This window comes from Emiliania huxleyi, assembly GCF_000372725.1.
Source record: "Emiliania huxleyi CCMP1516 unplaced genomic scaffold EMIHUscaffold_79, whole genome shotgun sequence".
NCBI classification, from domain to species: domain Eukaryota; phylum Haptophyta; order Isochrysidales; family Noelaerhabdaceae; genus Emiliania; species Emiliania huxleyi.
In genome coordinates this window covers 228848-244961 of record NW_005196094.1, presented here as the reverse complement: position 1 = coordinate 244961, position 16114 = coordinate 228848, and the positions used below count along the sequence as shown (strand labels likewise).

Sequence of the window (16114 nt, the reverse complement as noted above, 5' to 3'; positions counted from 1 at the left end):
ATGCATTGTTTCCGTGCCGCAAATAAGAAACTCTCACGAAGAAAGGCGAAAAAGAAACAATTCTTGTTCGTCGGCCTGAAGTCCAGCCATACCCTCCGGGCCTGATAATTCTCGCCACGGCCATGGCCGACTCCCCGCTTATCGGCATCTATCCGACGATGGTCCCCGACTATTATGTCGCCTACGAGAAGTGGGTGGCGCAGGCGGGCGGGCGCACCGTGGTCCTGCCTCGCTTCTTTGCGCACGAGCCGCAGGCACTGGAGCGCCTGTTTGCCTCGCTCAACGGCCTCCTGATCCCGGGAGGCGGCGACTTTGTCGGCAACGGTTCGGTCGACGCGATGGTTGCGCGCGCCACGCGCGCCAACCGCGAGGGCGACTACTTTCCGATCTGGGGTACCTGTCTCGGCTTCGAGTACCTGGTCGACATACTCGGAGGGCCGGGCGCGCTTGTGCCGCGCGCGCCGGGCGACCCGATCGTGCCCGGCTTCGACTCCGAGCTGCTGCCGCGAGCCCTCAACCTGACGGCCGCGGTGCGCGGCTCTCGCATGCTCGGAGGCGCCAGCGACGCGCTGTTGCGCTGGGCCGCGAGGGAGAATGTCACGTACAACATGCACCATCGCGGCGTCGAGCCGGCGTCCTTTGCCTCCAACCCGCGCCTCGACTCGTCCATGAGCCTCCTAGCCTCCTCCACGGACCGCCGAGGCCGCCCCTTTGTGGCCGCCTTTGAGGGCGACAACCTGCCCTTCTATGGCGTCCAGTTCCACCCCGAGAAAATCGAGTTTGTGCCGCCCTCACGCTACGAGCCAAACATCCCGCGCACCCCGCACGCCGCCGCCCTCTCCCGCCACCTGGGCTCCTTCCTTGTCTCCGAGGCGGCCAAGAGCCTCCACCGAGCTGCAACGCGGACCCCGACCGCCGCCAACCCCTTCGTTTGGCCGTCCCCGTCGGCAGTGTCACACGTGAGATGAGAGGGTGCCACGGCGGAAGGTGAGCGCGTTAGGTCTGTGATGGTCTCCATGTACATTTTCTTCGTAGCGGCCTTTCGATTCGCGCAAACACTTCGGCGCAAAAAAACTTCTCGCGATGTGCGCTAGTTCCTCGCTACTCTAAATTACTAATAGTCCTACTCGCTCTAGGGGCTCTACGGCAGCGTCCTAATCTAAAATCTGAGGATTCAGGATTCAGGGCAAAGTGAGTTTATGGATGTGTGAGAACGGTACGGGACACGAGGAGTCACGCGGACCGACTCGTCGGTGACTCTGCTGCACGCCGTTTTTCAGAATTTTTCTCAGCGTGAGCGAGACGTGCAAGAGAGCCACCGTCGGGTAGGACGGGTCGGCCCGGAGTATCAGAGTAGCCGTCGTGGTCGCGGCGAGCAGCACCGGCCGCTCCGGCGCTGCGTCGGCACCATGGGAGCATGTCCACCGCCACTTCGGTCGCAGCGCTGTTTTGTCGCCCAAACGCCGCTATGTACCTTTTCGGGCAAACCATCGAGCTGCATGTCGATTTCGACTCGACGGCAGCATGGAGGCATCACGTCTCCATGCTGCCGTCAAGTCGGAGCCAGTCTGCGGCGACCACAGCGCTCAGAAAGGTACATGGCGAGCTATTCAGAGGTCAAGCGATCGCGCGAAATCCCACGCTGCGCACCCCCTACTAGAAGCAGACCGCGCCCACGCGCGACGCGGGGGGGGGGCGCCCATCATGGTGCCCCGCCCCCGACACACCACGCACCAGCGGCCGCGGGCGGGTTCATGGAAGAGAGCCGAAGGGCCTGCGCTCGCTTCGCCCCCCCAGGACGGCACGCACTGCGACACGCCGGAGTATATGTACTCTCTCTCTCTCTCTATGTATGTAACTAGTGAGACGATTTAGGTTTGGGGAGGGCGCGAGTGGGAGACTTTTCGGCGGTTAGGCCTCTAACAGTACGCCGATATCGCGCTGTGACGGCTAGAGGGAGCGGGAGGAACCGACGACCGCGAGCGGCGCAACGAGCCGCCTTCGTACGGACCGTCGGTTTCAGCGGCGAAAACCGACCAATACCAAACAACTCTAACACTCACACGTCATTTGGGGGTTTGTTGTCGTCAATCGGCCCGGCGTACCAGAGTGCAGAGAACGGCAACATTCCAATATCGAGACGATTTTTGCGCGCAACATATATATGTAGGAAGTGGAACCAGAAGATTGGGGGGGGGGGGGGGTACGAGTTGGCGGGACGAGGGCGGCGAATTGCGTGGTACTGCGTTCGCTGCCGCTGGCTGCACCTGGCTGCCGCCGGCTGCCGCTGGCTGCCGGTACCAGCCGCGAAGCGCCGCCTCCCTCAACGCCCGACACTCGGTCGAGGCTGGCTCGAACTGCTCGAGGCCAGCTGCCTGACTTGTAAGTATTGACAGCGAGTGTGTCGCCAGTCGCTCCTGACCACACGCGTTGAGGGGCGCGTGGACATGTTAGCCCTCGGCAGCTGCGATGCGCACACACCTGTCGACCGACCTCATCACAAAGATCAAAGTGCGCGTGGTCGAGGTGAAATGGCTGCGCGAGGTGGAGGGCGTGGTCCGTCAAGGAAGGTTCCACGCGTGGGTCGCGCGTGGTGACTTCCAGGACCCATTGCACCTCTTCTTGCTGCGCGGGACGCCGCTGCGCGACCTGTCGGGGTTGAGAGGCAGCGACCTGCGAGACGCCTCGCGGGCGAATGGCGTCTTCATCGCCGAGGAGCGCCTGCGACTCCGCGGGCTGCTGCAGGCCTACGCCGAGACAGGCGCTAACCCTTTCGGGGACGCTGGCGCCTTCCTCCACGACTTTACTGACGGTGGTGAGGCGTCCAGGAGAGGGGACGGGGAGGCGCGCGAGGCGGCGATCCTGCAGCTCCTCCTAGACGCGGGGAGTGCGGAGAACCCAATCGGGGGACCGGACGGACTCTAGTAGCTGCTAGGTGTGTGCAGCAGAGCCAAAACAGCGACGGGTGTCTGTCGTGGGTGCGTGCTTGGGTGGTTGTGTGCTCTCTGCCGCTTTCGATTGTCAGACCACGACACGTCCCGATGTAGAAACATCATGGGAGCACCTCAGATGCGTCTGAAGACCGCAGGGTGGCACCAAATCGGGCGCCAAAGGTCGGCAGAAGGCGCCGAGGGGCCAAATGGCCCCGTTGGGCTCGTTCCGAGGCTTGGACGGACTCTCGCGGCTGACTCGTGCGCGATATCGGCATGTGGTGATACACACGCATCGGGACGATGCCAGCGGCACCCGTTTTACGAGCCTCAAAGCCGCGAGCCGCCCTGCAGGCGCCGTTTTGGGGCTCCACAGAGAGGTCCTGCAGAGGGCCCCGGGGGCGCTTTCGAGGCCCCAGCTACCAACACACGCCTTTAGAATGGTCCCGAGCGGCTCCCACGACCCCCCCAGCACCCGAGCTGCACGACACGACCGCTAAAGGGTGGCTAAGGCTCTGCCCGCAAGGCGCCCCCCCGCGTCGCCGACGCGGTACCATTGACAAATCCCCTATACTCCCGCACGAACAAATAGCAAAATCCGAATACAGTACCGTCGCGAAACCATGTGTGATGTCGGACGCAAGCCTTCAGCTGGTGCCAAGACATCTGTAAAGTTGAAACCAAGAACGTCCGCTAAATATTTTCCGTGCTTTCGGATCAACTTGAGGGGAAGCCGCTGATCGAGCCCAGCGTCCCGCGGCCGCCTCCCGCGCAGCACCGCCGCTGGGGACGACACGCTGCGGAATCGGATCGAGCCCATGGAGGAGGAGGGCGCAGTCGGCGAATTGGAGGAGGAGGGCGTCGAACCCTAGGTCGAACCAAGCCGCCTCGTGTGGGCCCGATGGGCGCGAACATCAGATTTGCCTTTCGTGCGTCCCTTTTAGCTTTTTGAGTCGGAAAGCTATTTTCTTTTGGGATTGGGTCCTGTGGGCACCCTAGCGCCTACGCTAGCGTAGCGGAATGGGCCCCGAGTTTGAAAAAGGGCGACGGACGCTTGCGTCCTAGCCTCCAACAACGCCCCCCCGGCGCAGAGGGGCCCCCGGAGGGATGCAGCTTGCGGCACTTGGAGCACTTGGAGTGCAGTTATCAACCTAACATCCAACAAAACAAACTCTCTCTCTCTCTCTCACATCCAGGGCCGGGGAGCTAAGAAGCGCACCCAGCGAGCCGGATGATCGGTATCGGGTTACGGGCTAGAGAGCCCTAGCCCCGGGGGTGAGCGTTCGAGAAAGAGTTAAAGACCAGGTCTTTTTTAGAGCGGGGGCAGCGCCGCTCGATTCTTGCTTGCTCTTTGCTGCTCACATGCTGCCCATCTCGATCCAGTACTGCGGCGGATGAGGCTCGTTCAAGAAGTCCGTCCGCGCCCGCTGCCGCGCGCCGACTCTCCCTCTCCCGCCGATGGCTCTCCTCCCTTGCCGCAGGCCTGCAGCCGCGCTCAAAGCCTTTCTCGAGCAGGAGTTCGAGAACAAGGTGGAGATCACCGAACTCCCGGATGCCTGTGGGACGGGCGCCTTCGAGGTGAAGGCTGGCGACAAGCTGATCCACAGCAAGCTCACCATGGGTCATGGGAAGTGCACCAGCGACGAGGAGCTTGACGCCATCCTCGAAGAACTCCACAAGATCATCGGATGAAACTAGAAGTTCGCACCGACGAGCGTGCGAGTGGCCGGCCATGGAGTCATGCATGACGCCCCGCGCCGCAATGCAGTCCGACTGCAGGGCGCGAGGCTGATCACTGAGCGTGGCGGGCGGAGCGGGCGCCATAGCGCGGCGCGCCGTCCTCGTGTAGAGAGGTCTTTTCTCCCGCCACGCGCCCGGCTCTGTGTCCTGGCCGCGCGCAGCTTGATTTATAAAGAATAAACGCTCCTCCAGCCGATGCGCGGCCATGTGCGGTCGCGCGCTGACGTTGCCGCCACAGCGCACAGGCGCGGTGAGCCGCACTACCACTAGTCGACAGCACACGCCACGAGGACAAGACTCAACTCTCAAGAGCCAGGGCCGCATCACACGGAGCCGGCCTTCTTCTTGATCTCGGCCAGGTCGAGGTCGCCCCTGTCGGTGGCTTGGTACTCCTCGTTGATTCCTGAGCGGAGTGGGGTGAGGGCAGTGGGGGGCGGGCGGGGCGGGCGAGCAGGCGGGGCGGTGGGTGACTCGTGGGTCGGGACTCGCGACGTCGCGGATGGAGGGGCGAGGCGTCCTCCGATGCGCGCGGGTGACGAGGCGTGCGGACGAGGTGCGGCGTGCGGCCGGAGGAGCGGGCTCGTGCGGGGGGCTTGTGCGCGGGTCCCAGGGGCGCACCGGAGAGGGTCTTCTTGAGGGCGTCCTTGGAGGAGGCGTAGAGCATCTTTGGCTTCACGCTCGCGTTGTCGTCGCTCCACGCGATAAAGATGAGCTTGTTGGTCGTGGCGCCCGACTTGGTGTTGATCTCGACGTCGAGGACGGCGTCTGCGGGCGGTGGGAGCAGGCGACTGTGGGGTGCCGTGCACCTCTGGAAGGAGCGGAGCTGGGCGGTTGCGAAGGGAAGGGGGGGACGGGGACGGGGACGGGGACGGGGGGGGACGGGGGGGGGCGGGGGGGGCGCACAGCGGCAGCCGCCGTCAGGCAGCTTCGATGTGAAATCCTCGAAGCTGGCGCCCGGCTCTCCTTTTACGTCGATGACAATGCTCTTCTTGTCGTCGGTGATCTTGAAGACAATGTACTAAGGCGACGAGCCGCGCAGGGGTCGGGGCGGTGGCGTGCCGCATGAGCTGGGTGCCGCGCCCTCTCGAGCCCCCCTCCCCCTGGCCGCTTCCCTGGCTGAGGTGTGGCAGCGCTCTCTCACGCGCGGACACCTGGTACGCATTGCGGATCTTCATCTCTTCGAACTCCTTCAGGCATTCGTCGGCGCACAGCACGCCGGAGGACTGCGCGGGCAAGAGGCGCGGGCCGGGTCAGTCGCACGCGGGGGGCGCGCGGCCGAGGATGAGCGCGCCATGGTGCTCTTTCTTCTGAATCGGCGTCCCGGAGCCGTTGTCCTGCCGCGTGAAGGGACCGTGAATTGGGCTTTTGGGCTTGGCCTTTTATTTCCTGTAGGCGTGGCTCGCTCCTGTTCACCCATCTTTGCCGGTGGGCTGGCCACCCCCCAAGTGGCCGCAGCCGGCGGCGTCACCGCGCGCCACACCGGGGAGGGGCTAGTACGTAGTAGGCCAAGGCTAAGGAAACACGCCTCGCTCGGATGTGAGAGCCGGGAGCGGGCGGTGGGAGGTGATGTGAGAGAGTTTAGCACAATACCAACAACTCTAACACTCACACTACCTACGTGGCTGGGTTCACAGCGGTTGTAGGAAAATGTCGGGAACACTTGACGCCCTGGGGGCCGGTGCGCGTGTGAAGTTGAAGTTCCGGAGTGAAAATTCGAACGCGTTCTCTCACGGTGACCAAAAAATGTCTCAGAGGCACCTCCGGAGGCAGGCCGCCGCCGCACGCCGGCGACACAACTCCAGCTGTCGAACTGACCCGCAGCTCCTCTTCAGAGCGGCGGATCGAACTGTGACGAAAGATGACTGAGGCGGTTGTCAGGAATCATCATACGAATCACATGATGGCTCTTTCATGACGGGAGGCCGCCCGACCACTCCTGGGTGGCACTGCCACCGGTGTCGCTCGACGTCCTGTCGACAGCGTGCCGACACGGGACACGCTAGGGGACACGCGACAGCGACACAGACCATCGGTCTCCATGTGGGACACGTCGAGTATCGCGACCTCTACTGCTTACCCAGCCTTCGAGTGTATCCTGGCTGTGGTCCCACACCCACTGGTGTCCATCTCAGAGACCGCAGGAGGTCATGAGGGTCGATGGGAGTGCCAACCCCACAATGCCTAAAGTAAAGACCCCCAGCCCAGTAGCTGGTTCGTGGTTGTAGTTGGCTGCTCCCTCGTTATAGTTGTGCCGCACCCGCGTCACCCCCTCTTCCACAAAGATCGCAAGGGCGGGGACCTGTTCCTTTTTACCCACCTCACAGTAGAGAGGTGTCCGTTTTCATTACCTCCTTCACCTATACGTTGGCTACAACATGTACATGTACGTATGTACGAGCTCGTATGCCACGTCGCCGCCTCTGTTTGGGGGTTTCTATGTTTGCGATTTGGAATTTGGCATTTGTCCAACTCTTTGTTTATTTATTTACCCTCTTCCTAGCCAGCGGCACGAGGGCTTCAGCCACACAGCTCTGAGCCCTGGCTGTCAGGCTGTCAGGTGCTGTCAGGTGATCTGTCGGGCTGTCGGGCACTGTCAGGCACTGTCAGGTGCCTCTGTCAGACCAGCTGTCAGGTGCTGTCAGTGCTGTCAGGTGCTGTCGGGTGTGTCTGACAGGCGAGATGATCTGTAGCTGTCGGGTGCTGTCGGAGCTGTCGGGTGTTGCTGTCAGACGCTGTCGGAGCTGTCAGAGCTGTCAGGCTGCTGCTGCTGTCAGACGTTGGGCTGTTACTGTCAGATGCTGTCAGGTGGTGCTGTCGGGCTGCCCTAGCTGTCGGGGTGCTGTCAGGCTCTGACACACACCAGCCACACTTATGACACTATCAAGAGGAGACCAGCGGGTACGCAGCTGCCCCCCTCCTACGGCGTGATCACGCCGGCAGGGGCGGCCGCCTGGGGAGCGCAGATGGCGGCGCAGAGGCACAGGCGGCGGCGGCGGCACAGACGGCGGCGGCCACCCCCACCCAGACGCCCTAGGCATATGACTGTAGGGCCCCAGAAGGCTAGCTGGTAGCTTCATTTGTAGTAGCACAGCCGCCGGTGCTGGAGAGGGGTCCGCAGAGGTGGGGCGGGAGGGTTGAAAGAGAGACCCATGACCATCCCATGACTACATGGACATGGACCACACTCACATGTCTTTGCATGTAATTTTGTTATACCCTCATGGGGCACAAGAAAGAGGCTCTACGGGGTCTGTGTACGGTCTGTGCTGCTGTCAGGCTGTCAGCGCTGCTGTCAGGCCACTGTGTGCTGTCGGGCTGTCAGGCAGCTGTCAGGCTGTCACGTTAGGGCCTGACAGCGACGGGTCACCTCGCCTGTCAGGCTCTGCTGTCAGGCTGTCAGATACGTGCTGTCAGACTGTCAGAGAAAGTGCTGTCAGCGCTGTCAGACTGTCAGAGAAAGTGCTGTCAGCGCTGTCAGGCTGTCGGGCACTGTCAGTCTCTGTCAGACCAGGGCTCAGACACAGCTACCACAAGGGAACGCGACCCCGACCGCCACACAAAGCACCAAAGTTAGGCATACCCCCCGGCGCAGTGTCCCCACTATGTGTCGTCGTTCGTCGGGGCACGCTATCCTGTGCAGTCAGGGCAAGTGGGGGCGGGGTGGAGTGCCCATCGTCTTTACGTTGGGACCTCGTCTGTGCCCAGTCCGGGGGTGGGGCGTCGAACCTTCCATCACCCTGGGGGAACGTCCGGGTGTTGGAAGTAAAGATATATTACTTTTTTTACCCTCTTCCAATCTCCGCCCGCGAAATCACACAAAGTTGTTTAGCCCTCCCCTCTCCTCGCTCCGCCACTGCCTTCGCCACCACGCGCGGAGCCGCCGCCGCCGCCTCCTCTGCTGCTACCGCCGCTTCCGCCGCCGCCTCGGCCGTCGGTGGCCCACGCCTCAAACTCGCGGTGGCTCCTGCTGATCCGGGAGAGAACCGCCGAGAGCGGCTTGTCGTGCGCCCGGCAGAGCGCGACGCGCGGCCGGTACCTCCGCTCGAGGGAGTAGCCTAGCAGGGCGGGCATCATGAGCACCTGGCGAGGGCGGCGCGAGAGGGTGTGCGGAGAGGCAAGAGAGGCGTGCGGAGGGGGGCGGCGAGGGGCGGCGAGGGGGGGAGGGGTGGCCCCTCGCGGGGCGGGCGGAGGGGGCGGGGCGGGGGCCTTGGCGCGCAGCTCGTTCGGCGAGAGCTCCAGCGCCTCCTGCAAGTACTGCAGCTTCGGCGCCAGGTTTGCGTCGTAGCTGTAACCGAGCACCGCAGGGTAGAGGAGGACGAGGCGCCGCAGCGAGGAGGCGCTCAGCTCGAGGCGCGCCTGCGGCCGCGGAGAGGAGGAGGAGGGGCGGCGGCGTCGGGAGCAGGCCCCAGCCCGCGGGCGACGGGCGCGGCTGGCGAGGCGGGCGGCGAGGCGGCCTGCAGCTTTGCGAGCGCAGGCTCGATCTTTGCCTCGAAAGAGTAGGAGAGGACCTGCGAGCGGCACCGGCGGGGAGAGGTTGCGCCCCCTGACGCCCGGCTCGCACCGGCGCGCGGGTGGGTGGGCACCGCCGGCTGCCCCACCACCACCCGGGCGAGCTCCTCGTCGCAGAGCTGCAACCGGCGCTGCAGCTTGGAGAGGGAGGGAGCGACGTTGGCGTCGTAGCTGTAGCCGAGCACCTGCGGCTGGGCGATGACCACGCGACGCAGCTGCGACTCGCTCAGGCTCAGGCGCTGCTGCAACGCGGCGAGCGAGGGCGCAAGGTTGTCCTCGTAGCTGTAGCCGAGCACTGTCGGATACGCCACCACGACTCTGCGGAGCTCGCCTTCGCTCAGCCCGAGCCGCGCCCTCAGCAGCTCGCAGTTGGCGGCCGAGAACTCGGCCGAATTGACCGCGTCCCTCGCCGCGCGAAGCGTCGAATCCATTGCGGCGAAGACCCACGCCTCCCCGTCCTCCGGGCCGATGGGTGGCGCGGCCTCGGTGCAGGCGAGGCGGCACCGCAGTCCTCGCCCGAGCGTCGGCACCCCCAAGATCGCCGACGCTGCCGAAGAAGAAGCCACGGCGAGCGACAGCAATCGTGCAGGCTTCATGACAACCGAGCGGCGAGCGGCAGTCCAGGGCGACGAGTTTCTTTTTGTGCGCTTGAACGTTTTCGGGTTTCTGAACACCGAAGCACACGGGACTCTGCGGCACGCACTGGCACACGGACACGCGGACACGGGAGAAACTCTGCAGTGGCGTGAAAACGACTCTCCGCACGCCGCCGGGTTCGCACCCCCGTACACTCTGCACACTCATGTCTCGGTCTCGCGCACACATGAGACTATCAGCCTGTGAGCGATGAGATCTTCCGGTGCGCTGCCATGCGAGCTGCATGCGCTGCGCACCGTCCTCGTCGACGATCCCGCCTCCCCGCCACCACACCCCGCCACTGACCCTTTGTCGTGCCTCTCGCCCTTGTCCCGGCGCTTCACGCCTTCAGGAGCTGCGCGGAGCCAGAGCGGGCGGACCCAGGCGGGCTTCTCTTGGACAGATCCCCCTCATGGCCCATGTCACGGCTCGAGATGCGGCAATGGCTCACGCCGCAAGAGGCGTCGCCATGCCCGCGGAGGCAGCCCTCCGGCGGCTCGGTCGAGACCACCGCGGCCGGCTTCATCGGGCACTCGGCCGCCCGTGTCACAGCCTCGTGGTGGATGTTGGCTCTGATGGCGAGCGGCTTGGGAAGGAAGGAGGTGCCGCGCTGCTGCGTGCCACCGTAGAGGCCGCCGGCGCCGAGCACCTTTTGGGTCCGGCAGGTGGTGTGGGGCGGCCGCGGTGTTGGGACTGGGCCGGGCAAAGAGGGGGTAGGAGGGGGCGTGCCTCGAGGCGATAGTAGTACAGGCAGAGGAGCATGTAGACAGCCGCGGCGCAGCTCAGGAGGTGCCACACGTTGTGCAGCGGCCATAGCGTCGGCATCGCGGCGCAGAAGCGCTCCTCAATCTCCCAGGCGATGCGCCCGAGGGCGATGCAGCCGATCGCCCGCACACGGCAGTAGCCGACAGCCGGCGAGCAGGACTCCATCGCGAGGCCGAGCGCGAAGAGGAGCAAAACGCTGAGCGTGAAGCCGGTGACGAAGAGGTAGAAGGTACGAGTGTACAGGTAGGCAGCCGTGAGGCCGCCCAGCGAGGCGGCCATGCCTCCCAGCAGCAGAGCCCGCCCGCGGGGCGTCCTTGTCCAGGGGTGAGCGCCGTCGGCAGCAAGGGTGGCGCAGGCGATCAACTGCAGCATCGGTAGCTCGTCGAGGAGCTCAGCGTTGTACCTCCTGTCGGATGCGCGCGTGACGCCCAGTGTCAAGTGGGCGGCAAATGCGGGCAGGTCCCCAGAGCCGGCCTAAGGCGGCAGCGAGGCTCACATGGTTCCGTGGAAAGTGATGCTGCCCAGCCCGGTGAGCAGCAGCGCCCACCACCCGCACCTCACTTGCCACACCATCCCCGCCTAACGTGACATGGCCGGGCGCTGACCACGAGTCGCTAGACTAGGGTGGCAGTGGCGTGTGTCAGGGCGCTGGAAAGTGGGCTCGGCACCGTTGACACGAGTCCGGAGAGGGCCGCAAAGCAGTAAACTGCGCTGCCGAGTGAGTTCCAGAATTCGGCTACGAATGCGGAGGAGGCGTAGTTTGGCTCGCAGAACGTGTGTAGCGCGTCCACCTCTCCCCAGTAGCCCGTCATTACGTGGAGGGCGGCCAGTGTGCAGGGCAAATGGCGGTCGCCACCCGTCCGCTACTCGTTGGTACTGCAATTGGACAGCAGGCCGGAAAACCGCCGAGTTTGACCAAATTGATGTTGTGTGAACACACCGTGTAGCGACCCCCCACACACCAAAACACCGGCGACAGTTGCTCGACGAGCTTACCGTGGGGTGGCTCCCCGCGACTGCCGCGTTCACCATCCGAGCGCTCTCTCGCCGCCCCATGCGGCCTCAAAATGCCGGTACCCCTCGCCCCGGGTCCCGCGCCAGCTGGCAGGGCTGGCTCGAATCGGTGGGCGACTACTCCTCGGAGGGCAGGCTCGAGAAGCGGGTCTGGCTGGCAAAGGACTTGTCGGGCACGGCGGACGCGCGCGCCTTTGCCGTCTTCTTCGGCTTTGGACGCGCGTACACGCTCTGCAGAAAGGCGCCAAGGAGGGCGTTGACAGCCTCGGGGTCCTCCTGCATGAGCTGGTGCGACGTGGCCCGCACCGAGTGCATCTCGGACGGGGCGCCTGAGCCGGCGAGGGAGGCGGCGGGAGGGTCCCGTGGGGTGGAGAGGGGGAGCCGGTTGCGGGCGGGTGTTTGGGCGGACGGGTCGCCGCGCAGGAGGAGAGGAGAGCGTGTAGGGGTAGGGTCAGGGCTAGGGCTAGGGTTGGGGTTAGGGTTAGGGTTAGGGTTAGGGTCAGGGTTAGGGTTAGGGTTAGGGCTAGGCGCCGGAGGAGAGGAGCGCGTGGAGCTCCGCGGTGCTCTCGGGCGGCACGAGCGCGTCGTCCTCGCCCGCGATCAGCAGGCACGGCACCTCCGCCCCGACGCTCTGTATCTCCTCCTTGCTAGGCGCAGAGAGCTGCCGGTAGTACGCCTTGCACATGAACATATCGTTGGCGGCGTTGACAGCCGGCGCCAGCCCGAGCAGGTAGCGCCGGGCGGCCGTCTTGCCGGCGCGCGTGTCCGCGTGCAGTGCGAGCGCCTCGAAGCCGGCGGAGAGGCGGGGTTGCATCAGGCTGAGCACGAAGGTTGGCAGGTAGAAGATGCTCGGAACGCGAGGCGGCTCGGCGAAGGCGCCCATCAGGCAGAGCCCGTCGATTGGCGGGCCGGGAGGCGTCGAGGCGAGGCTCGCCGCTGCGACAGCGAGTGCCAAGCTGCAACCGGCCGAGTGCGCGACAACCACCATCGTCCTTCCCGGCACCGAGAAGCGGGCCAACACCGCAGCTAGGTCGTCCCGCAGCTCTGCGAAAGAGTAGGCGTCCCACTCGGGAGGCTTCGGCGAGCGCCCGCACCCGAACGTGTCAAACGCCACCACGGCCCGTTCCTTGGCCGCGAGCGCAATCTGGTCCTTCCACTGCAAAAGAGAGCCGCAAGAGCCGTGCACGAAGAGGACTGTCTGCTCTGCGCCCGGCCGCGGCTGCGAGTGGATTGCGAGCGTGCGCCCCGGGCGCACCTCAACGAGTTCAACGGGCAACGCCTCGTGCGCAGCGTCGAGCACGGCTAGTTGGTCGGAGGAAGGTGGCATGCTGCGGTGTCGACACAGAGGCTGGCCCAGTGCGATACAAGGTCAGTGATTTCGCCAAGTCGGGGGCGCTCGGCCGTCGGGAAGAGAAAGAAATCTGCCATTACGGGTGCGAGGCGGTGGAGGTACAAGTGTTCGAAGAGAGAGTGGACCTGAGCAATGATATGACTTGGCGGCAAATGATCGCAGTGGGCGTCAGAGAGTCGTCCTTGCGCGAGGAGAGCTCGATAAACTCGAGGGGCCAAAATCTGAGGAGGCGCTCAACCTCCGCCTCCGCCCTTGCGAGCTTAGGGATTTTAATTAAGGAGAGGAGTGTGGCGCTAGAGCCTTCGCGCAGTGGGAGGATCAGACAGTTCTCCCCTGTGCTCCTACCTCACAAGGGACAGCGACAGGCTCGCAGCACGGTGCTCTCGGTCGGTGGACTCCCTGTACTCGGGGGCGGCCAGCGTGGCCTCGATGGCCGGCCACGCCGCCTCTAGCTCCGAGCCGGGCACGTCCAGGTACGTGTTGTGCCCGGTGAGAGCGCCCGCCTCGAGCCGATCGAGACGTCGATTCGGCGAGCAGCTCTGAAAGGCGGCAGCAGCTCGTCGAGCCAGCCCGCCTTGACCTCGCCGTCAAACGCGCTGCTGGGGTCGAAGCCGCCGACATACGAGTAGAAGAGCTCGCGGAAGACGAGCTCCTCGTCCGTGAATATCCGTTCACCGTCGCTCGCTGCCGGCTCCAGCCGGTGCCGTCCGAGGCGCCTCTGCGCGCTCCGCCGCCGCCGCCCTACCCTGCCACTCGAGAGCAGCGGCAGGCTCGGCGTCGCCTGTAGATATTTCACGCTGTAGAGCGCCTCTTCAGCGCTCTACATCTGCGGCGGTCCGTCACGCGCCGGATGTAGAGCTCTACATCTGACTCTACAGCGCTCCAGAGCGCTCTACAGCTCTACAGCTCTACAGCGCTCTACACTCTACATCCTCTACACCCTCCCTCACAAAGCTGTGGACGTGACTGGGGAGGCTGGTGGAGGCGCAATCGCACAAAACGACCCGGTGGGGCTGATCTACATCGCTCATCCATCGGGTGCAAGCCATTCACTGCCTCCTGACTGCCCCCCGGCAGATGTGTGCATTCGTCGCCCCGCGCCTCGAGTGTACTTGTACTTGTAGGTGGAGATCCGTACTGTTAAATGATAGTAACAGTACAGTGTGGTCGGAGGGCGGCCGGGTCGCCCCGGAGCGGCCCCTCGCGGGGAGGTGGGTGGAGGGCGGGCACCACGCCATCGTGCAGGCCGCGCGGGGACGCAGCCGGGGCCAGTGCGCGGCGCTAGAGGGCCGGGCGCAAACTTGTTTGGACCTGGGCCTGGACCTGGACCTGGGTCGGCGAGTTTTGGTGGTCCGAAATGCGGAGCGCGCAGTCCGTTGTGGCTCGAAACGCGATGCCTCCGCCGGGAGACTACACGGTCACGGAGCGACGGCGCCGGCAGGAGCGAAGACGGGCCGGCGATGCGCCGCACCCGGTCGTCGTCCTGCAGGCGACCAGCGCGTCGCTCGAGCGTGACCAGTCGCTCTCGAGAGAGCAGATCGCGATCGAGCGAGGCGGCGAGGATGGCGGCGGCGAAATTCTTTCGCGCAGTGCGCGCCAGTCCCGTGCCGCGTGCCCAGTGTCATGCGAGGGAGTTGGGTTCTAAAATTCTTTCGCGCTGTGTTAGTGCCAGTGCGCGCCAGTCCCGTGCCCAGTGTCGTGCGAGGTAGGGGCACTTGGAGCACTTGGAGTGCAGTCATCAACCTCACATCCAGGGCCGGGGAGCTAAGAAGCGCACCCAGCGGGCCGGATGATCGATATCGGGTTGCGGGCAAGAGAGCCCTAGCCCTGGGGGGTGCGCGTTCGCAGGGAAAGGGCCGTAAAGTGAACACGGGTCTCCGAGGGTTGGTCTGCGCTTTGGGTTTCCCCTAGCGGACCATCCGTTCGGCCTCCCCACCCTCGATTCGGAGGGGCTCCCCTCTCCTCCCGGTCCTCCTCCCGGCTCTCGCTTTCCGCTGGTTGGGCAGCGGCTGCGGAGCCCGCCTTCCCCTCTTATAATAAAGAAAGAAAGAAAGAATCCAGACGAGCCAAGGGAGGGATGGGAGGACGGCACGCCGCCACCACACAGGGATTTTAAGGAGAGGAGTGTGGTGCTAGCCGTCGCCCACCCTCGGGCGTCTACCTACCTCTTCCTAAGGCTATCTCTCTTTGCAGTCTCTCGCCAATTCTCGCAGCGACCTTCCATGCCGCCTCGCACCCAGCTCCCAGGGCGCAGGGGCGATTGGCGAAGATTTCTTTCTCGACCCCGACGGCCCGAGCGCCCCGACTTGGCGAAATCACTGACACCCCACAGGCCCTTCGCGCCGACGACCTAACCTCACTTGGAACAACCCATTCAAACAACCCAACCTCACACGAAACGACCTCACCCCAAAAGCACGATTCTCAAGTTGGGCCCTCAGTGTCATGCGAGGGAGTTGAGTTGTAAAATTCTTTCGCGCGGGGTTAGTGCCAGTCCGCGAGAGATTTCTTGTGCTGTGAGAGAGGCTTGTGTCTTAAGAATTCTTGCGCTCGCATGGGTCGTGTCAAGTGGGGCGCAGCGGTGGAGATCGGCGCTGCCAGCGGCAGCGGCAGCAGCAGCGTCGGCGGCAAGAAGAAGCGGTGCGCGACGGAGCACAGTCTTGGCGGAGGCTGGAGCCTCCGACTCTCGACAGGGCCGGCACTAGGCAAGTGCGCCGCTCGATCGTTGGCTCGAGCGACCCGCGCCGCCGTCAATGACGGCTCGCCGCCGTGGTGGGCCGTGCGTGGCGACGTGCCTCTGGACGAGGACGCGTCCTCGGCATGTGGCTGCGTCCTGGTCGTGTTTTCGGGCGTGCGGATGCACCTGCCGGAAAAGGTCTTCGGCGGCTCGTGGGTGGAGCTCTCGCATGCACCATCGGCTGTGCACCTCGCCTTCGAGCCGCTCGCCGCCCTCGCCGCGTGGGCACGTGCTTCGCTGGCTGCCATCGACGACCGCCGCGCCGGCCGGCCCGCGTGGAGCGGTTGGGACGTCGATGCAGAGCAAAACGCAGAGGCGGTGTTCGCGTCGGGAGCCGAGGAGTACACGCGGCGGGAGGAGTGGGACTGGTGCTACAACCCGGTGGGCTACTTCGGCACCGCACGCGCCGGCGCCGGGGCCGCGGGGTTGTGC

At 64.8% G+C, this 16114-nt stretch overlaps 7 protein-coding genes across 7 annotated transcripts; 3 read left to right on the top strand and 4 right to left on the bottom strand.

Moving 5' to 3' along the window:
- Positions 1-158: 158 nt before the first annotated feature.
- Positions 159-968, top strand: EMIHUDRAFT_68526 (hypothetical protein; the record flags this gene model as incomplete). Its single annotated transcript, XM_005759866.1, has 1 exon — positions 159-968. One exon carries the CDS (start codon positions 159-161, stop codon positions 966-968), a length of 810 nt encoding a protein of 269 aa, XP_005759923.1.
- Positions 969-2469: 1501 nt separating this feature from the next.
- EMIHUDRAFT_218445 (hypothetical protein) lies at positions 2470-2925 on the top strand (the record flags this gene model as incomplete). Its single annotated transcript, XM_005759865.1, has 1 exon — positions 2470-2925. One exon carries the CDS (start codon positions 2470-2472, stop codon positions 2923-2925), a length of 456 nt encoding a protein of 151 aa, XP_005759922.1.
- Positions 2926-4161: 1236 nt separating this feature from the next.
- EMIHUDRAFT_218443 (hypothetical protein) lies at positions 4162-4622 on the top strand (the record flags this gene model as incomplete). Its single annotated transcript, XM_005759864.1, has 2 exons — positions 4162-4175; positions 4412-4622. The coding sequence occupies 2 exons, from the start codon at positions 4162-4164 to the stop codon at positions 4620-4622; spliced, it is 225 nt and encodes a 74-aa protein (XP_005759921.1).
- A 196-nt stretch (positions 4623-4818) lies between these two features.
- On the bottom strand, positions 4819-5992 carry ADF (actin depolymerizing factor ADF/cofilin). The gene is made up of 5 exons (XM_005759863.1): positions 5962-5992; positions 5822-5893; positions 5574-5688; positions 5289-5435; positions 4819-5073 (listed from the first exon to the last, which is right to left on the bottom strand). The coding sequence occupies exons 1-5, from the start codon at positions 5962-5964 to the stop codon at positions 4994-4996; spliced, it is 417 nt and encodes a 138-aa protein (XP_005759920.1). The 5' UTR covers positions 5965-5992; the 3' UTR covers positions 4819-4993.
- A 2489-nt stretch (positions 5993-8481) lies between these two features.
- On the bottom strand, positions 8482-9610 carry EMIHUDRAFT_218441 (hypothetical protein; the record flags this gene model as incomplete). The annotated part of the gene is made up of 4 exons (XM_005759862.1): positions 8482-8527; positions 8926-9026; positions 9092-9178; positions 9254-9610. The coding sequence occupies 4 exons, from the start codon at positions 9608-9610 to the stop codon at positions 8482-8484; spliced, it is 591 nt and encodes a 196-aa protein (XP_005759919.1).
- Positions 9611-10155: 545 nt separating this feature from the next.
- On the bottom strand, positions 10156-11392 carry EMIHUDRAFT_218439 (hypothetical protein; the record flags this gene model as incomplete). The annotated part of the gene is made up of 4 exons (XM_005759861.1): positions 10156-10464; positions 10614-10986; positions 11077-11159; positions 11249-11392. The coding sequence occupies 4 exons, from the start codon at positions 11390-11392 to the stop codon at positions 10156-10158; spliced, it is 909 nt and encodes a 302-aa protein (XP_005759918.1).
- A 319-nt stretch (positions 11393-11711) lies between these two features.
- Positions 11712-12921, bottom strand: EMIHUDRAFT_218438 (hypothetical protein; the record flags this gene model as incomplete). The annotated part of the gene is made up of 2 exons (XM_005759860.1): positions 11712-11870; positions 12172-12921. The coding sequence occupies 2 exons, from the start codon at positions 12919-12921 to the stop codon at positions 11712-11714; spliced, it is 909 nt and encodes a 302-aa protein (XP_005759917.1).
- Positions 12922-16114: the final 3193 nt, after the last annotated feature.